General features: G+C 49.3%; 2 protein-coding genes across 3 annotated transcripts; one reads left to right on the top strand and one right to left on the bottom strand.

Moving 5' to 3' along the window:
* Window positions 1–12: 12 nt before the first annotated feature.
* Window positions 13–10,047, top strand: TMEM134 (transmembrane protein 134). Of its 2 annotated transcripts, none has more exons than XM_072130411.1 (8): window positions 13–60; window positions 5,605–5,751; window positions 5,910–5,962; window positions 6,084–6,173; window positions 7,265–7,341; window positions 7,418–7,462; window positions 7,542–7,595; window positions 9,683–10,047. In XM_072130411.1, the coding sequence occupies exons 1-8, from the start codon at window positions 28–30 to the stop codon at window positions 9,763–9,765; spliced, it is 582 nt and encodes a 193-aa protein (XP_071986512.1). In that variant the 5' UTR covers window positions 13–27; the 3' UTR covers window positions 9,766–10,047. The 2 variants fall into 2 exon arrangements, with proteins under 2 accessions (XP_071986512.1, XP_071986513.1); XM_072130412.1 differs by lacking the exon at window positions 13–60 and adding an exon at window positions 215–326.
* Window positions 9,933–20,985, bottom strand: LOC140106147 (calcium-binding protein 2-like). Its single transcript, XM_072130408.1, has 6 exons — window positions 20,642–20,985; window positions 20,022–20,052; window positions 17,181–17,324; window positions 14,627–14,736; window positions 11,719–11,866; window positions 9,933–10,046 (listed from the first exon to the last, which is right to left on the bottom strand). Exons 1-6 carry the CDS (start codon window positions 20,924–20,926, stop codon window positions 10,018–10,020), a joined length of 747 nt encoding a protein of 248 aa, XP_071986509.1. The 5' UTR covers window positions 20,927–20,985; the 3' UTR covers window positions 9,933–10,017.
* Window positions 20,986–26,798: the final 5,813 nt, after the last annotated feature.

The following is a 26,798-nucleotide window of genomic DNA, read 5'->3' as shown; positions in this document are numbered from 1 at the left end:
GCGCGCGGGAGGGGGGGGGGTGAGCGGATGCCGGCGGCCATTTTGTGTTGCCGGAGAAATGTAAACAAAGACGTGAAAACGTCCTGATAACGAGTATAACGTACAATAGACGGGGCTCTCCGCCGCCACACACACGCTCCCGCCGCTTACTACATGGCAGTCTTGTAGATCAGTGGAAGCGCGTTACCGGCTCCGTGTGAATGCGGCCGCAGGGGGAGGGTCACGTGACCGAGGGGGAGGGGGGCTGAACTTGTGAGGAAAGTTTGCAGGATGTTAGTGAGGGAGGAAGGAGCGGAGGGCTGAGGGCAGCAGCTGCTGTACTACAGGTGGGTGAGGGGGCGAGAGGCCGGGTACCTACCGCGGGTCATGTGACTGCGGTGTCACTGACCTGCCCCACGGGGGGGCGCTACAGGACAATAGAGGGGAGAGTCCGCATAACTGTACAGTAGGGACATGTTCACACATGCAAGAGCCATACACAACCGCATAACTACTGCACTGTCTACAGGTCTGGTCCCCAGAGCTTACACTCTATGAGGAGAGAGAGACACAGGAGCTTACACTCTATGAGGAGAGAGAGACACTGGAGCTTACACTCTATGAGGAGAGAGAGACAGGAGCTTACACTCTATGAGGAGAGAGAGAGACACAGGAGCTTACACTCTATGAGGAGAGAGAGAGACACAGGAGCTTACACTCTATGAGGAGAGAGACACGGGAGCTTACACTCTATGAGGAGAGAGACACGGGAGCTTACACTCTATGAGGAGAGAGAGAGATACGGGAGCTTACACTCTATGAGGAGAGAGAGAGACACGGGAGCTTACACTCTATGAGGAGAGAGACACGGGAGCTTACACTCTATGAGGAGAGAGAGAGACACGGGAGCTTACACTCTATGAGGAGAGAGAGACACGGGAGCTTACACTCTATGAGGAGAGAGAGACACTGGAGCTTACACTCTATGAGGAGAGAGAGACAGGAGCTTACACTCTATGAGGAGAGAGAGACAGGAGCTTACACTCTATGAGGAGAGAGAGACAGGAGCTTACACTCTATGAGGAGAGAGAGAGACACAGGAGCTTACACTCTATGAGGAGAGAGAGAGACACGGGAGCTTACACTCTATGAGGAGAGAGACACGGGAGCTTACACTCTATGAGGAGAGAGAGAGACACAGGAGCTTACACTCTATGAGGAGAGAGACACAGGAGCTTACACTCTATGAGGAGAGAGAGAGACACAGGAGCTTACACTCTATGAGGAGAGAGACACGGGAGCTTACACTCTATGAGGAGAGAGAGACACTGGAGCTTACACTCTATGAGGAGAGAGAGACAGGAGCTTACACTCTATGAGGAGAGAGAGACACAGGAGCTTACACTCTATGAGGAGAGAGAGAGACACAGGAGCTTACACTCTATGAGGAGAGAGACACAGGAGCTTACACTCTATGAGGAGAGAGAGAGACACAGGAGCTTACACTCTATGAGGAGAGAGAGAGACACAGGAGCTTACACTCTATGAGGAGAGAGAGAGACACGGGAGCTTACACTCTATGAGGAGAGAGAGAGACACGGGAGCTTACACTCTATGAGGAGAGAGAGAGACACGGGAGCTTACACTCTATGAGGAGAGAGACACGGGAGCTTACACTCTATGAGGAGAGAGACACGGGAGCTTACACTCTATGAGGAGAGAGACACAGGAGCTTACACTCTATGAGGAGAGAGACACAGGAGCTTACACTCTATGAGGAGAGAGAGACACTGGAGCTTACACTCTATGAGGAGAGAGACACGGGAGCTTACACTCTATGAGGAGAGAGAGAGACACGGGAGCTTACACTCTATGAGGAGAGAGACACAGGAGCTTACACTCTATGAGGAGAGAGACACAGGAGCTTACACTCTATGAGGAGAGAGACACGGGAGCTTACACTCTATGAGGAGAGAGACACGGGAGCTTACACTCTATGAGGAGAGAGACACGGGAGCTTACACTCTATGAGGACAGAGACACGGGAGCTTACACTCTATGAGGACAGAGACACGGGAGCTTACACTCTATGAGGAGAGAGAGAGACACAAGAGCTTACACTCTATGAGGAGAGAGAGAGACACAGGAGCTTACACTCTATGAGGAGAGAGAGAGACACAGGAGCTTACACTCTATGAGGAGAGAGAGAGACACAGGAGCTTACACTCTATGAGGAGAGAGAGACACGGGAGCTTACACTCTATGAGGGGAGATGGAGGGGCGCAGGAGCTTACACTCTATGAGGAGAGAGAGACACGGGAGCTTACACTCTATGAGGAGAGAGAGAGACACGGGAGCTTACACTCTATGAGGAGAGAGAGACACAGGAGCTTACACTCTATGAGGAGAGAGAGAGACACGGGAGCTTACACTCTATGAGGGGAGATGGAGGGGCGCGGGAGCTTACACTCTGAGGAGAGAGAGAGAGAGACACGGGAGCTTACACTCTATGAGGAGAGAGACACGGGAGCTTACACTCTATGAGGAGAGAGACACGGGAGCTTACACTCTATGAGGACAGAGACACGGGAGCTTACACTCTATGAGGAGAGAGAGAGACACAAGAGCTTACACTCTATGAGGAGAGAGAGAGACACAGGAGCTTACACTCTATGAGGAGAGAGAGAGACACAGGAGCTTACACTCTATGAGGAGAGAGAGACACGGGAGCTTACACTCTATGAGGAGAGAGAGAGACACGGGAGCTTACACTCTATGAGGAGAGAGAGACACAGGAGCTTACACTCTATGAGGAGAGAGAGAGACACGGGAGCTTACACTCTATGAGGGGAGATGGAGGGGCGAGGGAGCTTACACTCTGAGGAGAGAGAGAGAGACACGGGAGCTTACCCTCTATGAGGAGAGAGAGAGAGACACGGGAGCTTACCCTCTATGAGGAGAGAGAGACACAGGAGCTTACACTCTATGAGGAGAGAGACACAGGAGCTTACACTCTATGAGGAGAGAGAGAGACACGGGAGCTTACTCTATAAGGAGAGAGAGAGACACGGGAGCTTACACTCTATAAGGAGAGAGAGAGACACGGGAGCTTACACTCTATGAGGAGAGAGAGAGAGACACGGGAGCTTACACTCTATGAGGAGAGAGAGAGACACGGGAGCTTGCACTCTATGAGGGGAGATGGAGGGGCGCGGGAGCTTACACTCTGAGGAGAGAGAGAGACACGGGAGCTTACACTCTATGAGGAGAGAGACACGGGAGCTTACACTCTATGAGGAGAGAGAGACACTGGAGCTTACACTCTATGAGGAGAGAGAGAGACACGGGAGCTTACACTCTATGAGGGGAGATGGAGGGGCGCGGGAGCTTACACTCTATGAGGAGAGAGAGACACGGGAGCTTACACTCTATGAGGAGAGAGACACGGGAGCTTACACTCTATGAGGGGAGATGGAGGGGCGCAGGAGCTTACACTCTATGAGGGGAGATGGGGGGGCGCAGGAGCTTACACTCTATGAGGGGAGATGGAGGGGCGCGGGAGCTTACACTCTGAGGAGAGAGAGAGACACGGGAGCTTACACTCTATGAGGAGAGAGAGAGACACGGGAGCTTACACTCTATGAGGAGAGAGAGACACAGGAGCTTACACTCTATGAGGAGAGAGAGAGATACGGGAGCTTACACTCTATGAGGAGAGAGAGAGATACGGGAGCTTACACTCTATGAGGAGAGAGAGAGACACGGGAGCTTACACTCTATGAGGAGAGAGAGAGATACGGGAGCTTACAATCTATGAGGAGAGAGAGAGACACGGGAGCTTACACTCTATGAGGAGAGAGAGAGATACGGGAGCTTACACTCTATGAGGAGAGAGAGAGACACGGGAGCTTACACTCTATGAGGAGAGAGAGACACAGGAGCTTACACTCTATGAGGAGAGAGAGAGATACGGGAGCTTACACTCTATGAGGAGAGAGAGAGACACGGGAGCTTACACTCTATGAGGAGAGAGAGACACGGGAGCTTACACTCTATGAGGAGAGAGAGACACGGGAGCTTACACTCTATGAGGAGAGAGAGACACAGGAGCTTACACTCTATGAGGAGAGAGAGAGACAGGAGCTTACACTCTATGAGGAGAGAGAGAGACACGGGAGCTTACACTCTATGAGGAGAGAGAGAGACACGGGAGCTTACACTCTATGAGGAGAGAGAGACACAGGAGCTTACACTCTATGAGGAGAGAGAGAGACAGGAGCTTACACTCTATGAGGAGAGAGAGACACAGGAGCTTACACTCTATGAGGAGAGAGAGACACGGGAGCTTACACTCTATGAGGAGAGAGAGACACGGGAGCTTACACTCTATGAGGAGAGAGAGAGACACGGGAGCTTACACTCTATGAGGAGAGAGAGAGACACGGGAGCTTACACTCTATGAGGAGAGAGAGAGACACGGGAGCTTACACTCTATGAGGAGAGAGAGAGACACGGGAGCTTACACTCTATGAAGGGAGATGGAGGGGCGCGGGAGCTTACACTATGAGGAGAGAGACACGGGAGCTTACACTCTATGAGGAGAGAGAGAGATACGGGAGCTTACACTCTATGAGGAGAGAGAGAGACACGGGAGCTTACACTCTATGAGGAGAGAGAGAGACACGGGAGCTTACACTCTATGAGGAGAGAGACACGGGAGCTTACACTCTATGAGGAGAGAGAGAGAGACACGGGAGCTTACACTCTATGAGGGGAGATGGAGGGGCGCGGGAGCTTACACTCTATGAGGAGAGAGAGACACGGGAGCTTACACTCTATGAGGAGAGAGACACGGGAGCTTACACTCTATGAGGAGAGAGACACGGGAGCTTACACTCTATGAGGAGAGAGACACGGGAGCTTACACTCTATGAGGAGAGAGACACGGGAGCTTACACTCTATGAGGAGAGAGACACGGGAGCTTACACTCTATGAGGAGAGAGACACGGGAGCTTACACTCTATGAGGAGAGAGACACGGGAGCTTACACTCTATGAGGAGAGATGGAGGGGCGCGGGAGCTTACACTCTATGAGGAGAGAGAGAGACACGGGAGCTTACACTCTATGAGGGGAGATGGAGGGGCGCGGGAGCTTACACTATGAGGGGAGATGGAGGGGCTCAGGAGCTTACACTCTATGAGGAGAGAGAGAGACACGGGAGCTTACACTCTATGAGGAGAGAGAGAGACACGGGAGCTTACACTATGAGGGGAGATGGAGGGGCTCAGGAGCTTACACTCTATGAGGGGAGATGGGGGGGCGCAGGAGCTTACACTCTATGAGGGGAGATGGGGGGGCGCAGGAGCTTACACTCTATGAGGGGAGATGGAGGGGCGCGGGAGCTTACACTCTATGAGGGGAGACACGGGAGCTTACACTCTATGAGGGGAGATGGAGGGGCGCAGGAGCTTACACTCTGTGAGGGGAGATGGAGGGGCGCAGGAGCTTACACTCTGTGAGGGGAGATGGAGGGGCGCAGGAGCTTACACTCTGTGAGGGGAGATGGGGGGGCGCAGGAGCTTGCACTCTGACCCTGTGACCTCTTCTCCGGGGTGTCCTGCAGGTCGGGCCGCGCTGTGACTCGGATTTCATGGGGAACTTCAGCATTGATGATGCGTTTGAGATGTCTATAGAAGATACTGGACCCAGATTCGGGGCTCTGCATTTCGGGGGGGATAATGAGACCCAACAGAACCGCCACAAGTACAAGGTGAGTGTGTGGTGGAGCCTCAGTCACAGCGTCATATAGAAGTCTGTACACGGCCACATTGGACCACTAGGGTGCGCTATCCCGCACCTCCATGTCTGGATGAGCTGCCTCCTCCCTCGCGTCTCTTACACATTCTGACCATTATCTCTTTATACTAGAACCTGGAGAACGATGAGGAAACGGAAAACGTGAAGATGAAAGATGTGGAGAGGTACGGAATATTACCCCATGTACAGCGCCACACACTGTGGTGGCCGTGCCAGGGTACTGCAGCCTGTGATCACACAGATACATGTATGTTGTACAGTGACCTCAATGCCTTCTCCTTGTAGAGGTCTCCCGACACTGTCCTCCCGCAGCTCCCAATGTTCATTCAGCACCATCAGTAACACCACCCAGCTGTCCACACAGGAGTGCTTCAGGTAAGTCATCTGCCAACTGCCCCTCTGGGGGGGGGTGTTTCTTGGGGGGCGGCCCCTGCCCCTCGGGTGGATGTGTCGTGGGGGGTGGCCCCTGCCCCTCGGGTGGGTGTGTCGCGGGGGGCGGCCCCTGCCCCTCGGGTGGGTGTGTCGCGGGGGGCGGCCCCTGCCCCTCGGGTGGGTGTGTCGTGGGGGGCGGCCCCTGCCCCTCGGGTGGGTGTGTCGTGGGGGGCGGCCCCTGCCCCTCGGGTGGGTGTGTCGTGGGGGGCGGCCCCTGCCCCTCGGGTGGCTGTGTCGTGGGGGGGCGGCCCCTGTCCCCCGGGGGGGGGGGGGGTGTCGTGGGGGGCGGCCCCTGCCCCTCGGGTGGGTGTGTCGTGGGGGGCGGCCCCTGCCCCTCGGGTGGGTGTGTCGTGGGCGGCGGCCCTGCCCCTCAGGTGGGTGTGTCGTGGGCGGCGGCCCTGCCCCTCAGGTGGGTGTGTCGTGGGCGGCAGCCCTGCCCCTCAGGTGGGTGTGTCGTGGGGGGCGGCCCCTGCCCCTCGGGTGGGTGTGTCGTGGGGGGCGGCCCCTGCCCCTCGGGTGGGTGTGTCGTGGGGGGCGGCCCCTGCCCCTCAGGTGGGTGTGTCGTGGGCGGCGGCCCTGCCCCTCAGGTGGGTGTGTCGTGGGCGGCGGCCCTGCCCCTCAGGTGGGTGTGTCGTGGGCGGCCCCTGCCCCTCGGGTGGGTGTGTCGTGGGGGGCGGCCCCTGCCCCTCGGGTGGGTGTGTCGTGGGGGGCGGCCCCTGCCCCTCGGGTGGGTGTGTCGTGGGGGGCGGCCCCTGCCCCTCGGGTGGCTGTGTCGTGGGGGGGCGGCCCCTGTCCCCCGGGGGGGGGGGGTGTCGTGGGGGGCGGCCCCTGCCCCTCGGGTGGGTGTGTCGTGGGGGGCGGCCCCTGCCCCTCGGGTGGGTGTGTCGTGGGCGGCGGCCCTGCCCCTCAGGTGGGTGTGTCGTGGGCGGCGGCCCTGCCCCTCAGGTGGGTGTGTCGTGGGCGGCAGCCCTGCCCCTCAGGTGGGTGTGTCGTGGGCAGCCATTACTCCTCACGTCTTCTTGCATCTCCCGCAGCTGGACCAGACATCCTCTTGTACAGAAGAATAAGAAGGTGGTTCTGTCGTCGTTCCTCCTCCTGCTCCTGGGTTTGGGTGAGTCACATTTCGCACCCCATGTGACCTGATTGCATCCTTCGCTGCTGACACCTGTGTTCTCTGTTTCCGGCAGTGTTCGTCTTTGTAGGGGTAGGACTACAGGTCAGCCCCTCGCCAGGTATACAGCGCTGTACTGTATTACATTATGTTGCGCGCACCCTCACACCATGACTGACCACTATTGTCTCTCCTCACAGCCGTATCAAGTGCCATCTTCTTCGTGCCTGGTTTACTGTTGTTGATTCCAGGAGGTGAGAATGTGCCCTTTACTCTTTCATTTAGAACTTTATAGCTGCGTTCACTAAGTGGTTTCCAACAAGTAATGTCATGTATGTACACAGTGACTGCAGCAGAATAGTGAGTGCAGCTCTGGAGTATAATACAGGATGTAACTCAGGATCAGTACAGGATAAGTAATGTCATGTATGTACACAGTGACTGCACCAGCAGCAGAATAGTGAGTGCAGCTCTGGAGTATAATACAGGATGTAACTCAGGATCAGTACAGGATAAGTAATGCCATGTATGTACACAGTGACTGCAGCAGAATAGTGAGTGCAGCTCTGGGGTATAATACAGGATGTAACTCAGGATCAGTACAGGATAAGTAATGTCATGTATGTACACAGTGACTGCACCAGCAGCAGAATAGTGAGTGCAGCTCTGGAGTATAATACAGGATGTAACTCAGGATCAGTACAGGATAAGTAATGTCATGTATGTACACAGTGACTGCACCAGCAGCAGAATAGTGAGTGCAGCTCTGGAGTATAATACAGGATGTAACTCAGGATCAGTACAGGATAAGTAATGTCATGTATGTACACAGTGACTGCACCAGCAGCAGAATAGTGAGTGCAGCTCTGGAGTATAATACAGGATGTAACTCAGGATCAGTACAGGATAAGTAATGTCATGTATGTACACAGTGACTGCACCAGCAGAATAGTGAGTGCAGCTCTGGAGTATAATACAGGATGTAACTCAGGATCAGTACAGGATCAGTAATATCATGTATGTACACAGTGACTGCACCAGCAGCAGAATAGTGAGTGCAGCTCTGGGGTATAATACAGGATGTAACTCAGGATCAGTACAGGATAAGTAATGTCATGTATGTACACAGTGACTGCACCAGCAGCAGAATAGTGAGTGTAGCTCTGGAGTATAATACAGGATGTAACTCAGGATCAGTACAGGATAAGTAATGTCATGTATGTATAGTGACTGCACTAGCAGCAGAATAGTGAGTGCAGCTCTGGGGTATAATACAGTATGTAACTCAGGATCAGTACAGGATAAGTAATGTCATGTATGTACACAGTGACTGCACCAGCAGCAGAATAGTGACTGCAGCTCTGGAGTATAATACAGGATGTAACTGTATAGGCGGTGGTGTTGGGAGGACGGGGGGGGATGTATAGGCGGCAGCGTGGATAGGACGGGGGGATGTATAGGCGGCGAGGGGAGAAGGGGGGATGTATAGGCGGCAGCGTGGGGAGGAGGGGGAAAGTATAGGAGGCGGCGTGGGGAGGACGGGGGGGGAGTATAGGTGGCGGCGTGGGGAGGACGGGGGGAAGTATAGGAGGCGGTGTGGGGAGGACGGGGGATGTATAGCGGGCGGTGTGGGGAGGAGGAAGGATGTATAGGCAGCGGTGTGGGGAGGACGGGGGGATGTATAGGGGGTGGTCTGGTGAGCAGGTGATGTATAGGTGGTGGTGTGGGGAGCAGGTGATGTATAGGGGGCGGTGTGGGGAGCAGGTGATGTATAGGGGGCGGTCTGGGGAGCAGGTGATGTATAGGGGCGGTCTGGGGAGCAGGTGATGTATAGGGGGCGGTCTGGGGAGCTGGTGATGTATAGGGGGCGGTCTGGGGAGCTGGTGATGTATAGGGGGCGGTCTGGGGAGCTGGTGATGTATAGGGGGCGGTCTGGGGAGCAGGTGATGTATAGGGGGCGGTGTGGGGAGCAGGTGATGTATAGGGGGCGGTCTGGGGAGCAGGTGATGTATAGGGGGCGGTCTGGGGAGCAGGTGATGTATAGGGGGCGGTCTGGGGAGCTGGTGATGTATAGGGGGCGGTCTGGGGAGCTGGTGATGTATAGGGGGCGGTCTGGGGAGCTGGTGATGTATAGGGGGCGGTCTGGGGAGCAGGTGATGTATAGGGGGCGGTGTGGGGAGCAGGTGATGTATAGGGGGCGGTCTGGGGAGCAGGTGATGTATAGGGGGCGGTCTGGGGAGCAGGTGATGTATAGGGGGCGGTCTGGGGAGCAGGTGATGTATAGGGGGCGGTCTGTATATTTGTGTGGTGACCTCTTCTCACGTGTCTCCTCTCCCCTCAGTCTATCATGTGATATTTATATACTGCGCTGTCAGGGGCCGCCACGGTTTCCAGTTTTTCTACCTCCCGTATTTTGACAAGTGATGAACCTTGTGACCTTCCCCACACACTGAACACTATGGAACCACTATGGACCCTGGTACCGGACTACTGGAGGGCAGCGCCCGGACACTTGTGTCTCACCCACAGGATTCTGCTTTTTTATTTAATTGTTTGTAGATGTTTAATGGATTTATAAAGACGTGGAAAGATTTTACTACAAAAATCAGATGCACTTTAATAGCATAAGAGCGAATGTATAGACCCCCGCGGGAGGACGGACGTCCGCAGCCTCGCTCATCTGGAGGACAACATCATGACGAACTCTGCAAGACAGGAGAGAAGGACACACAAGGTCAGGAGACGTCCGCCTCACTCAGGGGGTCCCACACTGTGACCTGCAACATTTTACTGGGGGGTTCCTGAGAGTCAGTGTTATCCCATAGACACAGGATGATGGGGGTCATCCTACCCTGCAGGAATGGGGCAGCAGGTAACCGGCTCTGTTACCCCGGAGCTACCTCCTCCCACTGCTGCTTTCACTTCACCTGATCGGTGGGTCCCTGTCGTCTCGCCCCCTGACACACCAGCCCATGGGGTTGGGGTATGACATTGACTCCTGGGTTTACCCCTTTTAGTGGTTGTCCAGCTGAGGGAAATCTCAGACACCGCTGCCACTCTTGGCGTCAGGCTGTGGCTGGTATTGCAGCGTTCACCAATCACAGCCGCAGCTTTTTGTGGAGTCTGTATTTTTCCCTACGACTGACAATCCCTTTACCTCTTACTCTCCAAATCTGGGAGAATCTTGGGATCTGTTACATTTAGGATGATATGATGGACCCGACCCCCTCCACTGGACCATAAAGAGCAGTATGAGGCCTGTATGGAGGGAGGGTGCGGAGTCCAGATAACTAAATGTCAGAGGGGAGGGGGGGGTGTTTTTTTTTTATGGTTTTAATAAATACATTTGTCTTAATAAAGATTTGTCTTCCTAGATGTTTATACAATGTGGTTAAAGCCGCACTGTGCTTGGTTACACAGCTCTGAGAGGAGAGGATTTACTCCTTCGCTTTCATAGCTCCTCAAGTTTCCTACCATAGAGTTGTGTATTCCAGCCTGTACGGTGTGGGTCTATAGAGGCTGTGGGACCTCACAACTAATCTCCCTGTTGGTTACACAGCTCTTAGATGGGAGGATTTACTCATTCACTTTCATAACTCCTCACGCTCCTCCCTCCCATAGAGATGTGTATTCCACCCTGTACAGTGTGTGTCTATGGAGGCTGCATGAGGTCACATCAAACTACTTGCGTTTGGTTACACAGCTCTTAGATGGGAGGATTTACCCCTTCACTTTCATAACTCCTCACGCTCCTCCCTCCCATAGAGATGTGTATTGCACCCTGTACAGTGTGTGTCTATGGAGGCTGTGGAAGCTCACAACTAATCACCCTGTGTTTGGTTACACAGCTCTGAGAAGGGAGGATTAATCCCTTCACTTTTAGCTTATAGTGCTCATAGCATACTATAGCCAGGGAGAGTACAGCACAGCTGTGTCACACAGGAGAGAGACCCGTCTTAAATCCTGTAGACAGATTTCCCTTAGCAACTTAGAAGACGCATTGTAACTAAGGGGCACTTTCCCGTCTTTTTCTTTACAAACTAAGGAGTATTTCTTAATGAAATGTATTACCCCCACAAATCATCGAAAACGCCGGTTACTCTTCCAGGCCCCCGGACATGACCATAATGGTGGCCACTATTGTGGTCTATGGCACCTGGTCACGGCACAGGCAGCACACCATGTCTCAGGGTTCTTCTGGGTGCCAGCTCTGGTGAGCACAAGGATATGTGCAGGAAACCTAAGAGTGACAACCCTAGAAACCCAGCACCGGCCTGGATGCCAGGAAGGGTGTGGAGAGATGCCGCAGCACCGGTGGCGAGCCGACATCTGACCTCCGTATGTGACCTATGACCTGACCCAGTGCAGAATACTCACCATCAAAGTCCACTCTGCCGTCACCATTCAGGTCTACGTCATGGATAATCTCCTGCACTTCGCTCGGGTTCAGCGGTTCTCCTAAGAAGCTCTGAGCGGCGTCATGTAGCTCCAGGCCGCTTATATGGCCGTCTCCATTCATATCAAACTGGGGAGAAATTACAAGGGTCAAAGTTCTCCAGGTGCTCAAACTTTGCAGTACCAGTCTCCACCATTAGAGGCGCCGCAGTAATGGTGGGGGCAGGGAGACCCTCCATGCTGTGTATCCGACATTAACTGCGTCTTCTAATCACTCTCAGTTGTGCCATCGGGGGCTGTCGTGCTGACTACGGCCCCATTACAGATAATCCTATAGATAATCCTGCCATCAGTACATCAGCACGTGGCATATTCTGTTCTCAGGCTGCCGCTAAATAACAATGCTGCTACTGTGCCCCCTATAATCACTAGGGTCAGCAAATAATCTATACATATAATACTGCCAGTATATTGTCTCCAGACCCTACACAGCCAGGTAAGTCATATCATCCATTAGTGTCCCAATATATAATACCGCCTGCTGTATACACTTTGTAAACAAATCTGTTAACAAGGAAGCAATACATCCAAGAAAAGTCTATAACGGTGAAAGTAGAGTAAACCCTTGGACAATGTTTCCTCAATAATACCGCCTGCATAGCCATAAATAATACAGCAATCAGGGCCACTCCATAAATAATACCGCAATCAGAGCCACTCCATAAATAATACCGCAATCAGAGCCACCCCATGAATAATACCATAATCAGAGCCACTACATAAAAGATACCGCTATCAGAGCCACCCCCTGAATAATGCCGCAATCAGAGCCACCCCATGAATAATACCACAATCAGAGCCACTCCATAAATAATACCACAATCAGAGCCACTCCATAAATAATACCGCAATCAGAGCCACCCCATGAATAATACCACAGTCAGAGCCACTACATTAAAGATACCGCAATCAGAGCCACCCCATGAATAATACCACAATCAGAGCCACTACATTAAAGATACCGCAATCAGAGCCACCCCATAAATAATGCCGCAATCAGAGCCACCCAATGAATAATACCGCAGTCAGAGCCACGCCATAAATAATACCACAATCAGAGCCACCCCATGAATAATACCACAATCAGAGCCACCCCATGAATAATACCACAATCAGAGCGACCCCATGAATAATACCACAATCAGAGCGACCCCATGAATAATACCACAATCAGAGCCACCCCATGAATAATACCACAATCAGAGCGACCCCATGAATAATACCACAATCAGAGCGACTCCATGAATAATACCACAATCAGAGCCACTACATAAAAGATACCGCAATCAGAGCCACCCCATGAATAATACCACAATTCGAGCCACTACATAAAAGATACCGCAATCAGAGCCACTCCATAAATAATACCACAATCAGAGCCACTCCATAAATAATACCGCAATCAGAGCCACCCCATGAATAATACCACAATCAGAGCCACTACATTAAAGATACCGCAATCAGAGCCACCCCATGAATAATACCACAATCAGAGCCACTACATTAAAGATACCGCAATCAGAGCCACCCCATAAATAATGCCGCAATCAGAGCCACCCAATGAATAATACCGCAGTCAGAGCCACGCCATAAATAATACCACAATCAGAGCCACCCCATGAATAATACCACAATCAGAGCCACCCCATGAATAATACCACAATCAGAGCGACCCCATGAATAATACCACAATCAGAGCGACCCCATGAATAATACCACAATCAGAGCGACCCCATGAATAATACCACAATCAGAGCCACCCCATGAATAATACCACAATCAGAGCCACCCCATGAATAATACCACAATCAGAGCGACTCCATGAATAATACCACAATCAGAGCCACTCCATGAATAATACCACAGTCAGAGCCACCCCATGAATAATACCGCAGTCAGAGCCACCCCATGAATAATACCGCAGTCAGAGCCACCCCATGAATAATACCACAATCAGAGCCACCCCATGAATAATACCACAATCAGAGCGACCCCATGAATAATACCACAATCAGAGCGACTCCATGAATAATACCACAATCAGAGCCACTCCATGAATAATACCGCAGTCAGAGCCACCCCATGAATAATACCGCAGTCAGAGCCACCCCATGAATAATACCGCAGTCAGAGCCACCCCATGAATAATACCGCAGTCAGAGCCACCGCATGAATAATACCACAATCAGAGCCACTCCATGAATAATACCGCAGTCAGAGCCACCCCATGAATAATACCACAATCAGAGCGACCCCATGAATAATACCACAATCAGAGCCACTCCATGAATAATACCACAGTCAGAGCCACCCCATGAATAATACCGCAGTCAGAGCCACCCCATGAATAATACCGCAGTCAGAGCCACCCCATGAATAATACCACAATCAGAGCGACCCCATGAATAATACCACAATCAGAGCCACTCCATGAATAATACCGCAGTCAGAGCCACCCCATGAATAATACCACAATCAGAGCGACCCCATGAATAATACCACAATCAGAGCGACTCCATGAATAATACCACAATCAGAGCCACTCCATGAATAATACCGCAGTCAGAGCCACCCCATGAATAATACCGCAGTCAGAGCCACCCCATGAATAATACCGCAGTCAGAGCCACCCCATGAATAATACCGCAGTCAGAGCCACCCCATGAATAATAATGCCCACAGTGATTCATACTCCTAAAACGTCCTGCCAGCAATGTCCCCCATTAACAATACTGCTGGAAAAGTGAATTATACCGCTACGAGACTGCGGCCCATCAGAGTCCTATGATTCCCACATACAGGACAGGTCATAGCTCCAGTATCTTCTCACCTCTCTGAACGCAATCTTCAGCTCTCGTACTCCCACCATGTTTTCGGTTTCTGCCAGCATCTTTGGTCCAATCAATTCTACAAAATCTTCAAAGTCCACACGACCACCCACTGCAAACAGGACATGAGAGGGAATTAGAATGTCAGCAAGTAAACAAATACTGCAGAAAATAAACAGTGTATGCTAATAGGGAGGAGGAGCTAACTACACACAGCCTGCACTGCAAGGCTTCATGGGGATTGGAGTAATATAGACAGTGTAATACTTATCCAGGTAATGTGTGCCGCCATATGGTACCAACACCTGTAAAATGCTATATGTACCTAATAATTCCTGTAGAGGTGAACTTTCCAAGATGGGGGTCCCTTTTCTGGCATTCCATTTTAAACAGAGCTCCTATCCTTCAGTTTAAGCCTTGATACATGAGAGTGTTATACCCAAGGTAACCTTCTTCATGTCATATATCTGGGTACACAGCAGGGCACAGGGGGAAGGAGCGCTGCTTGGACTCCAAATTACAGATTTGGACTGTTTAATGTCTGAACGCCATGCCCAATTTGTAGAACCTCTCAGATGCCAGTACAGGCAGTCCCCAGGTTACGTACAAGATAGGGTCCGGAGGTTTGTTCTTAAGTTGAATTTGTATGTAAGTCGAAACTGTATATTTTATAATTGTAGATCCAGACAAAAAAAAAATTGGCCCCAGTTACAATTGGAGTTTTTTGCTGTAATGGGACCAAGGATTATCCATAAAGCTTCATTACAGACACCTTACAGCTGATCATTGCAGCCTGGGACTATAGTAACATCCAGAGAGGTCACCAGAGGTCACAGTGGGCAGAGGGGTCTGTCTGTAACTATGGGTTGTCTGTAAGTCGGGTGTCCTTAAGTAGGGGACCGCCTGTATAGTGGATTTCCCTGCACTCCAAAGTTTCACTGGTGATAACCCAATGATTAGTTTTTGGTGTATGATTCCCTATTACATATTGGGCTGACAAGAGGTGCGATAAATGTAAATTTGGGTTTTGCACCATCCACATTGCATTACTTTTTGGGAAGAACAGATGAGGTCAAAATGTGCACTAAACCAGGTGATAACTTTCCGTTATTTTTTGTGTAAAAGTATGAACACCAAAATTCTAAATGTGAAAATGTGAAATTTCACCTTGATTCTGGTTTAATAACTCTGAAGTTCTTAAAAGGGTTAATAAGCTTTCTCAAGGCCGTTTTTAATTGCTTGAGAGGGTGCAGAAAATAGAATGATTTATAGGTGGTTCTGAGAACAGTCAAATATAAAATGGGCCCGAAATAATTGGTTCAGACATTTCCTTGATAATTTGGAAAAAAAAATAAAAAAATCGCTCAATTTCTTAAGGGACATTTAAAAAAATGCTGCCGAGATGAAACAGAGATAGGGAAAATGTAAATGTGTAACTAATTGGGGTGTAAAGACTCGAAAGTCTGAAAAGCAGATTATTCAGAATTTTCTAAATGGTACATTTTTTAAAATTTGAGTTTTTTAAATTAATTTATAAATTTAACAAAGCCAAATCAACCAAAATATGCCAATAACGTGAAGCACAACACATCGAAAAAAAACTATCTCACATTTACACAGGTTTGGATAGACAGGGCTGAACTAAAGACCTAAGCTGGTCCTGTTCTCACAGAAATGGGCTAAACTAGAAGCTGATGGGCCCCAGTGCAAAGTCTGGGTCAGGACCCCCGACTATAATGTATGGTTTATAGTACTAGTCTTCTCATATGGGAAAGTGACTCCATAAGGGCCCCCTAAACCTCTTGGGCCCGGTTGCGTCCGCACCCTGTGCACCCCCTCAAGTTGCGCCCCTGGGGCTAAAAATGTGCACTAGGGCATCTTTTTATTCTAACTCGTAAAAGTATTGAAAAGTGCCGTGAAAATCCTAAATATACTGAGATAAAAGGATCTGGGAACAATGGGTGAGTCTCATGGGGCAGAGGGTGCGGTCACAACTGGGCCCAAGAGGTTTAGGGGGCCCTTATGGTGTCACTTTCCCATATGAGAAGACTATTACTATAAATCATACATTATATTCGGGGGCCTGGCAGAGATTTTGCACTGGGGCCCATCAGCTTCTTGCTACGCCACTAGCGAGCCCGCTCTTTCCAATGTAGCAGTCAAAAATGGGGAGGAATAGCTTCTGACTGTTGCATAGTCATAAAAATAGATGCCCCAAGGCGGAGGTCCTACACGTCCCTGAGGTCTATCCTAGTGAATGAGATTCCCCAGTGAAGAGCTAAATCTCATGATTCCAATAATCCCATGACTAAAGCTTTTAATCTATAGTAATTGCTAATTGATCGGGGACTTCACTACTTCACCTTTCCTCTGTCAGGCTGCTGTCCATGTGATGTGTCAATCATCATTAAATGGGTTGGTCCTAAGATAAAACCCAACCAACCCAATCTACCGCCTATCCCTTACCCTCCAACCAAATATAAAGCAAAATGACAAATGGGCACTGGTTACTCATGATGGTGGGCCATATCTTACATGGTAAAGTAAACCACTTACTCCTCATTTTGATGTGCTGGGAGATCTCTATCAGTTCCATTTCGGTTGGCATGTATCCCATTGTTCTCATGCACTCGCCTAGTTCTTTATACCCGATGAATCCATCTTGATCAGCGTCAAACTCCACAAAGGCGGCATGTAATTCTATGGAGAGGAAGCCAAGAATCTGAACCGACAAGAAAACATCATACATAAAGAAGATAAAACCTCCAGGGTTCAGATTCACTGGCCACTAGTCTGCCATTTCCAAATGTGGAGCCGCCACATCCCCCTCACAGGATGCAGTGACTCGTTCCATTCCTAGACAGATAACCCCAAAGATGCCATATTTAGTGCAGGCCATGGCAAACCCACCGCCTACCTGTGAGACAAACATCACAGATTGCAATGACAACCAAGCACCCAATAGGGTCCCCATGATCATCCTGGACTAGGGCATTGCTTACTGCAGCCCTCCTAGTGGGAATAAGTAAAACTATAGCTTGCTCCACAAATAACAAGCCCCTACAGAGCTTCAATGACAAAAAACTACAGCTCGCTCCATAAATAACAAACCCCCACAGAGCTTCAATGACAAAAAACTTCAGCTCGCTCCACAAATAACAAGCCCCCACAGAGCTTTATTGACATAAAACTACAGCTTACTCCACAAATAACAAGCCCCCACCCCACAGAGCTTAGTCGACAAAAACTACAGCTTGCTCCACAAATAACAAGCCCCCACAGAGCTTTATTGACAAAAAACGACAGCTCGGTCCATAAATAACAAGTCCCCACAGAGCTTCATTGACATAAAACTACAGCTCACTCCATAAATAACAAGCCCCCACAGAGCTTCAATGACAAAAAACTACTGCTCGCTCCATAAATAACAAGCCCCCACAGAGCTTCAATGACAAAAAACTTCAGCTCGCTCCACAAATAACAAGTCCCCACAGAGCTTTATTGACAAAAAAACTACAGCTCACTCCATAAATAACAAGCGCCCACAGAGCTTTATTGACAAAAAACTACATCTTGATCCATAAATAACAAGCCCCCACAGAGCTTCAATGACAAAAAAACTACAGCTCACTCCATAAATAACAAGCCCCTACAGAGCTTTATTGACATAAAACTACAGCTTACTCCACAAATAACAAGCCCCCACCCCACAGAGCTTAGTCGACAAAAACGACAGCTCGCTCCACAAATAGCAAGCCCCCACAGAGCTTCATTGACATAAAACTACAGCTCACTCCATAAATAACAAGCCCCCACAGAGCTTTATTGACAAAAAACTACAGCTCAGTCCATAAATAACAAGCGCCCACAGAGCTTTATTGACAAAAAACTACATCTTGATCCATAAATAACAAGCCCCCACAGAGCTTCAATGACAAAAAAACTACAGCTCACTCCATAAATAACAAGCCCCTACAGAGCTTTATTGACATAAAACTACAGCTTACTCCACAAATAACAAGCCCCCACCCCACAGAGCTTAGTCGACAAAAACGACAGCTCGCTCCACAAATAGCAAGCCCCCACAGAGCTTCATTGACATAAAACTACAGCTCACTCCATAAATAACAAGCCCCCACAGAGCTTTATTGACAAAAAACTACAGCTCAGTCCATAAATAACAAGCCGCCACAGAGATTCATTGACAAAAAACTACAGCTCACTCCATAAATAACAAGCCCCCACAGAGCTTCAATGACAAAAAACTACTGCTCGCTCCATAAATAACAAGCCCCCACAGAGCTTCAATGACAAAAAACTTCAGCTCGCTCCACAAATAACAAGTCCCCACAGAGCTTTATTGATGAAAAAACTACAGCTCACTCCATAAATAACAAGCGCCCACAGAGCTTTATTGACAAAAAAACTACATCTTGATCCATAAATAACAAGCCCCCACAGAGCTTCAATGACAAAAAAACTACAGCTCACTCCATAAATAACAAGCCCCCACAGAGCTTCATTGACATAAAACTACAGCTCGCTCCACAAATAACAAGCCCCCACCCCACAGAGCTTAGTCGACAAAAACTACAGCTCGCTCCATAAATAACAAGCCCCCACAGAGCTTCATTGACATAAAACTACAGCTAACTCCACAAATAATATTTTTTTTCTTAGTCACCCAAAAGCAAAATATAATATATTTATGCTCATAAAAACTACACATCGTCCTACAAAACACAAGAGCCCCATTGGCTACAATGAAGGGTTAAATAAATGGTGTTAACTGTTGAACACAGGAGATGGGTATTAAAGGCGAACTAACAAAAGAACTGCTCTCCAGGGAAGAGGTAAAATTAAAGTAAGACCCCCTGCACCCACATGTTTTATTCTGGCCATGTGCTGCCCGTACCAATAAGACCACATTCACTTCAATGGGCAATGCAGTCACCCATATTGACCACTGTACTGTATCTGAGCGGTGTGGAGAGGGGTGACGAGCACTCACCCACACTCCCTCCTGCACCCGGCAAGTGCTACACCGAGTACGGCCCGGGGGCCTAAGGCATAACCACTGTGACCGCTGAGGGCCACTCATTGGTCTCAGTGCTGAATAGACGGATGCCTGAATGCCTTCTTCTTTCATTTTACACCTCCGCACATCTAAAAACATTATTCCATTGTGACATTTTTGGGCAGTTTTCATCCCATGCCCAAAACTAAAGTTGAAAAAGACTTTAAAAAACTTCCAAAATAGTCATTTAAAAACCAAGTGTGTTGACCCCGGACTGATCTCCCGCTTACCAAGGATCACAGTATTAAGCTAAATACTCAGAATCACAGCAGAACCCCCCGGGTTATACAACAAGTTAATCATAAGCTCCTCAAACTCACCGTCCATTTCTTCCGGGGCCAAATCCCGCTCCTACATGATAAAAAGAGAAGAGACCATAAGGCAGCACACAACCTAGACATGGGTACAGAAGTGACGTACAACTTACAGTATGTGGGCCCAACATAGGAACTCATTTATAAGGACCATCATATTCGAAGCCCCAGAGGACCACAGAACATCTACTTGGTCTCCAAAACAAATCAGCAGATATTGGTGGAATTTTTGGGCCCTGTTCCCACTAGCTCCATGACAAGACAGGGCCGGAGTGAGATTGCCACCATTTGGGCATTGTTGGCATATTGCCAGGATGAACCTATCTAACGTGAGACAATCTTTAGAGAACATTTAGCCTCAATATGGTGCAAGTTTTTGTCATCCAAAAAAAGCCGGAGCAGTTGTCTGGTGAAGAGACGTAACCCAAACTGTATAAAGCACCAGACATGATCCGATTGTACTAGGAGGATATAACAACAAAGCGGCAACTTTCTAAAAAGTAGTGGCTGACACTTCGGCAGACACCTCCCCGATGCCCTTCTTTCTACGGGGCCTCCAGAGTTGATTCTGTGACCGTACGATTAAAGGTTTTTTCGGCCTTTTCTACAGGCAGCAGTTCACCTACCTTGCTGAAAAGTGAATTGAGGAACGGAGAGTAGGTCTTGGTTGTGATGCTCTGGGTGTCGCTCACCCTCTTGCCTTTGTGGTGACCTTTCCCAGTTGCGTGGTGTTTATCGTCATGGCCATGGTGGGGGCTCTTCTTCTCATGACCTCCTGTTATAGCCTTGTGGTCCCCATCGTGTCCCTTCTTGGCACTAGCTTCTCCACTTTTGCTCCTTGCCCCAGAGTGGCTTTTTGCCACGTCTTTTTCTGGGGTGCTGGATGTCTTGGCTCCGGTGCTGTGAGACATAAGATGGTTTCAGGTGGACTGTTCCCGGAGAGCGTTGTCCAGACCAGTAAAGCACACAAGGGATTAGCAGTAATCTAATAACATCAACTTGTTCTGAGCCACGTAAAAGACTTTAAAGGGATTAGTGAAGGGACATGTGACCAGCACCTCGCTCTTCTCATAGATAACAGAACGTTTTCATGGCCAGAAGACATTACTAGATTCCAATAGTGTCCTACAGGTTCTGGTGCCAATGGGGGGGGGGGGGGGGCACTGAAGTATAGAGACGTCTAGAGTAGAGCGGGGAATATTGTAGAAGGACGTAGAGTCTGTAGCAGCGCAAACTGTAGAATAGAGCAGAAGCTACAATTGTGCCTCCGTAACAAGAGCATCATTGGAAAGGACTGGAGCCTCACCCTCCCCAAGAGTAGCTCCAACAATTAATCAAAAGTGTGGAAGAACTTACTCCAGATTGGAGCTGGGGCCAAAGTTGTGTACAGTATAAGTCCTCAGGCCCACAAACGTTTTTCTCTTTTTTCGTGGCTACACATGTCCCCATGTTTTCCTTTTGGATCATGCCCATGATCGTTGTATGCACCATGCCATGAGAGAGCTGTATATACTGCATGCATGTGTGTATGTGGTGTGCCTATACTGTATGTATGCGTATATATGGTGACGATCTACTGTATGTCTAAGTATATGATTTATATATACTCTATATGTATGTATATAATGTGTATGTACTGTCAGGATCAGGGGTAGTGGATCCTCTGTACCACCGCGGACGATGACATAAGCCGACACCTGGGGGCGAAATCTAAGTGGCACCCGGTTTTCACCAGAGCTGATTCGTCCAGATTTAAAGGGCCAGCGCCCTCCCAATTTGCGCAGGCTAATCTGGCGCTCCCTTATAATTCGGCACCTCCCGTCACTCTCCGCCGAAGAGTCATTTCCCTGAAGTCAAAGCCCTTCTGTGTTACCTAGTGTTCCAGCGTTCCCAGGATTCCTTGGTGTGTCTGTACTGTGTTCCTCCGCGTTCCTGTATTCCTGTGGCAGTCCTGTGTTCCTGTGGTGGTCCTGTACTCCTGTGGCAGTCCTGTACTCTTGTGGCGGTCCTGCCATCCAGAGGTCCTGCAGTCCCAAGGTCCTGCCTTCCCGAGGTCCTGCCTTCCCTGTGGTTCCTGTTTCCTACTTCCCTACCTTGGCTGCCGCTGCGGGCCTAGTCGCACCCGTGGAAGACCTGGTGGCTCCTCCCCGCCGCAGAAAGACCATCCCGCTTTGCAGTAGGCTCTGGCGAAGACCAGGTGCCACTTAGACTCTGGTCACGGGTTGCGGCTAGTACCATCATCCCCCGCGGTGGTCCAGGGAGTCCACATCCTCTTTCACATCATCCCCTTTGGCCTCCCCCTCTTCTTGGTCTGAAAAAACCTCTGCCAGGACCTCTCCTCAGGCCCGAACCCCTTGCAGTCGACGAGAAAGAACTGCTTTCCTTTGACCAACTTCATATAAAGGACCTTCATTACCTCATAGGTTGCATCAGCCTCAGGAGCAGAGGAGGTACGTGTCGGGAGAAGCAGTTCATGATGACTGGCTTCAGGAGGACGACATGGCAGGAGTTCGGGGTGTGAATGGTGGGAGGAAGCTTGTAGGCCACAGGGTTGATGTAGTTTATCACCTCGAAAGGACCCAGGAAACATGACCAAAGTTTATAGCTGGGAATCTTCAGCCGGACATATCTGGAGGAGAGCTACATTTTATCACCTGGAGAAAAAACTGGGAGAGGTCTGCGTTTCTTATCAGCCCGAGTTTTGGTAGAGATTGATGACTCTGTTCCCAGATGGACTTAAGGTCCTCTACAATCTCTTCCACGACCGGAACATCAGCAGACACAGGGAGAGGAAGCGGTGTGTGTGGATGTCGTCCATAAACAATAAAGAAAGGAGAGGCACCGGCAGAGTCCAGAGAGTTGTAGGAGAAATCTACCCATGGCACGGATGTTGGGTATCGACAATGGCAGAAGAAGACCAGCAGGCTTGAGACGAGATGGCTTGTTTCGGGCACAGAGCAGGAGCCCACAAAATCCTGTACATCCTTTACCAGATCAGGCAAGCAGTAGAAATGGGAAATGAGGACGGCAGAGCGTTGCACCCCAGGGTGCCCAGCCACATGAGAGCAATGTCCCCAATTCAGTATTCTTGTTCCGAAGGGCAGGTCGGACGTATGTCTTGCCAGGAGGAAGATGCCACAGGTCTACAGGAGCAGCAAGTACCAGGCATTCAGGTGGAACAATATGTTGGGGAGCAAGATCTTCCCCAACAACATCTGAGGCACAAGAGAGAGCATCAGCTTTAATATTCCTCTCTGCAGGACCGAAATGTATCAGGAAGTTGAAGCGGGGAGAAGAAGAGAGAGCAACAAGCCTGTTTTGGATTGAGACGCTGAGCAGTCTGGAGGTACAGGAGGTTTTTATGATCAGTATAGATACTGACTGGATGACGAGCTCCCTCCATAAGATAGCACCATTCTTCCAAAGCAAGTTTAATAGGCAGAAGCTCCAGATCACCAATAGAGTGGTTCCTCTCTGCAACTGAAGAGCCCACAGGTGTTCGGCCTTTGGGCCCCTTCTGGGTGAGAACGGGTCCAGCACCAATGGATGAGGCATCAACCTCTAGCATGAATGGTTTCTCAGTATCAGGCCGGGTGAGAATGGAAGCAGATGAAAAGGCAGACCTCAGCTTAGTGAAAGCTTCTTCAGCCGCCGGAGGCCAGAGTTTAGGGTTGGCGTTCTTCTTGGTCAGCGCCACAATGCGAGACACCAGAGAGGAGAAATGTGGGATAAACTGCTGGTAGTAATTGGTGAAGCCCAGGAATCTTTGGATGGATCTTAGTCCCACTGGACATGCCCACTGAAGTACTGCGGACAACTTTGCAGGAACTATCTGTAGTCCCTTGTCTGTGATAATATATCCTAGGAATGGGAGACTCTTCTGATGGAATTGGCACTTCTCGAGCTTGGCATATAGACGACTGACCCTTAGGCGCCTGAAAACTTGCCGTACATGAGCCCCATGGGCCGGGCACATCTCCTCCACGAGGTCAAGTGTATCCTCTATCTGTTCCCATGGCCATGTTGGCCTATGTGACGGAGAACCTGCAGAAGGGCTTTATAGGCAAGTCTTCTTCTCCTGCTGGTGCAGGATTCTTTTTCTTGGGCAAGAAGGATGGTTATCTCCGTCCGGGCATCAATTACCGCAGTCTCAATAAAGTCACAGTGAAAAACCGCTACCCACTACCCCTGATCACGGAAATGTTTGATTGTCTACGTGGTGCCAAGGTTTTCACCAGGTTGGATCTACGGGGGGCGTATAGCCTCATCCACATCCATGAAGCCAATTAATTAATTTCTGTATGTGTGTGTAAATGTATGGATGTGTACATACTGGGGCACATTTACCTACCCGGCCGCTGGAGTTCACACAAAGTGCATTGTCCGACTATAATGCTGTGTGCCACGATTCACTGAGATCGTGTGTCCAATATCCTGAATGTGTCGCTTCCCTGCTCAAGTCCGACAGAGTTCACCATCTTTTTACTGGTGCATGTTAGGGCTAGGGCTTGCGACAAGATTTTCATGTTAAATAAGGCGCTCAGTCCGAATCAGTTGGAATGACCGACGACACGCCCCCTAAATTTGTGTCGCATGGAAGCCAGTGCACCTGTGCCAAAAAAAGGTTAGCGTGCCACAATCCCAGCGCACACACTTCTTAAATACCTGTGCCAGCTGTTTTATCTCTGAAAAAGGTGAACAGTCCGACAAAAGTGCAGCGCGACCCTTAGTAGATGACCCCCACTGTGTGTATATACTGTATGAGTTTGAAAATACTGTACACATTAGTGTATTGTATGTATGTATAGATATATGAGTACATAAAAAAGTGTGTTTATATAATTGTATAAATGTATGTATGTGTGTAAGAGTGTTTAACCCCTTAACGCTCTGCGCCGTAGCTCTACGGCGCAGAGGTATAAGGGTTGTATGAAGAGGGCTCACGGGCTGAGTCCTCTTCATACAGAGGTGGGGGTTTTTGCATTTTGCACAAAACCCCCACCGCTAATAACCGCGGTCGGTGCTTGCACTGATCGCGGCTATTAACCCTCTAAACGCCGCCCGCAAAGTCGCGGGCGGCGTTTAAAAGACGGTGGCGCGCGGGCGCCGCCATCTTTTTTTCGATCGCCACGCCCCCGAACGTCATCGGGGGCCGGCGATCGGTTACCATGGTAGCCTTGGGTCTTCTTTTGACACGAGGCTACATGGTTTATGCAGGTTCGTTACAATGAGCAAGTGGCTCATTGTAATGTTTGACCTGCAAAAATGCCATATATTGCAATACTGTAGTATTGCAGTATATGGTAGGAGCGATCTGACCATCTAGGGTTAATGTACCCTAGATGGTCTAAAAAATAGTGAAAAAAAAAGAAAAAAAAAAGGATAAAAAATAAAAAAAATTAATAAAATATTAAAAGTTCAAATCCCCCCCCTTTCCCTAGAACGGATATAAAACATAACAAACAGTAAAAATCACAGACATATTAGGTATCGCCACGTCCCAAAATGCCCGATCTATCAAAATATAAAAACGGTTACGGCCGGCGGTGACCTCCGAGGCGGGAAATGGCGCCCAAATGTCCGAAATGCGACTTTTACACCTTTTTACATAACATCAAAAATGAAATAAAAAATGATCAAAATGTCGCACAGACCTCAAAATGGTAGCAATGAAAACGTCGCCTCATTTCGCAAAAAATGACCCCTCACACATTTCCGTGCGCCAAAGTATGATAAAAGTTATTAGCGTCAGAAGATGGCAAAAATTTTTTTTTCTTTTTTGTACACATTCGTTTAATTTTTGAAAATGTATTAAAACACAATAAAACCTGTATAAATTTGGTATCACCGCGATCGCACCGAACCAAAGAATAAAGTAGGCGTGTTATTTGGAGCGAAGAGTGAAAGTCGTAGAAACTGAGCCCACAAGAACGTGACGCACGTGCGGTTTTTTTTCAATTTTTCCACATTTGGAATTTTTTTTCAGCTTCGCAGTACACGGCATGTTAAAATAAATAACATTACGGGAAAGTAAAATTTGTTACGCACAAAATAAGCCCTCACACAGGTCTGTACACGTAAAAATGAAAAAGTTATGGATTTTTGAAGTTGGAGAGCGAGAAATTAGCCAAAAAACCCTCCGTCCTTAAGGGGTTAAATGTGTGTATAGAACTATAGAACTTTATGGGGCACATTTACTTACCCGGTCCCTCGGAGTTCCCGAATGTGTCTGTTTCTAAGTATACAAATGTGTGTATATATGAGTGTAGAAATGTGTGTGATTGTATAAACGTGTGTGTACAAATATGTCTTTATTTAAGGGGAAGGGGGGCCCCATGCATAATTCTGTTATGGGGTCCAGCCTCTCCTAGCTATGCCCCTGCCTACCCTGCTAACCCAAGGCACGGTCCGTAGCCCTACTAATCCCGCTATCCATAGCTCACCACCGAACATAGGGAGGTAAACGTGGGGCTCAGCTACAGCCACGCCTGGCGCACAGACGCTTGTACATCTGGTACATGTCCATTGATGTGACATTTACATTGTGTCGAAACAATTGTATTCTTTCCTGCAGAATCCCAGGCTGTGATTGGTTGGCAGCTCAGCATGATTTGGAATCTATAACAGGAGCTCATTTCAAAGTTATGAGTCTTTGGTCTTTGACTTGTATACAAGCCGTCCCTTACGCAAACCCAACTTACAGACGACCCCTAGTTACAGACTGTCCTCTTTGACCTCTGGTGCAGCTCCTTGGATGCCGGTAATTTACTGAAATTTGGCCCC

Source organism: Engystomops pustulosus, chromosome 11 (genome assembly GCF_040894005.1).
Source record: "Engystomops pustulosus chromosome 11, aEngPut4.maternal, whole genome shotgun sequence".
NCBI lineage: Eukaryota > Metazoa > Chordata > Amphibia > Anura > Leptodactylidae > Engystomops > Engystomops pustulosus.
The sequence above is the reverse complement of the archived record's forward strand: the minus strand, read 5'-3'. Positions and strand labels throughout refer to the sequence as shown.

What these genes read in the sequence shown, in the direction of transcription:
- TMEM134 (XM_072130411.1), top strand. Translation starts at nt 28, where the DNA reads ATGCCGGCGGCCATTTTGTGTTGCCGGAGAAAT. An exon ending in TTTTGTGTTGCCGGAGAAAT is followed by an intron (nt 61 to 5,604) that starts GTAAACAAAGAC and finishes GGTGTCCTGCAG; the next exon opens with GTCGGGCCGCGCTGTGACTC. An exon ending in CCTCCTGCTCCTGGGTTTGG is followed by an intron (nt 7,342 to 7,417) that starts GTGAGTCACATT and finishes TGTTTCCGGCAG; the next exon opens with TGTTCGTCTTTGTAGGGGTA.
- LOC140106147 (XM_072130408.1), bottom strand. Translation starts at nt 20,926, where the DNA reads ATGTCTCACAGCACCGGAGCCAAGACATCCAGCACCCCAGAAAAAGAC. An exon ending in CCAGCACATCAAAATGAGGA is followed by an intron (nt 14,737 to 17,180) that starts GTAAGTGGTTTA and finishes TCCTGTTTGCAG; the next exon opens with TGGGTGGTCGTGTGGACTTT. An exon ending in CGGCAGAGTGGACTTTGATG is followed by an intron (nt 10,047 to 11,718) that starts GTGAGTATTCTG and finishes CCTGTCTTGCAG; the next exon opens with AGTTCGTCATGATGTTGTCC.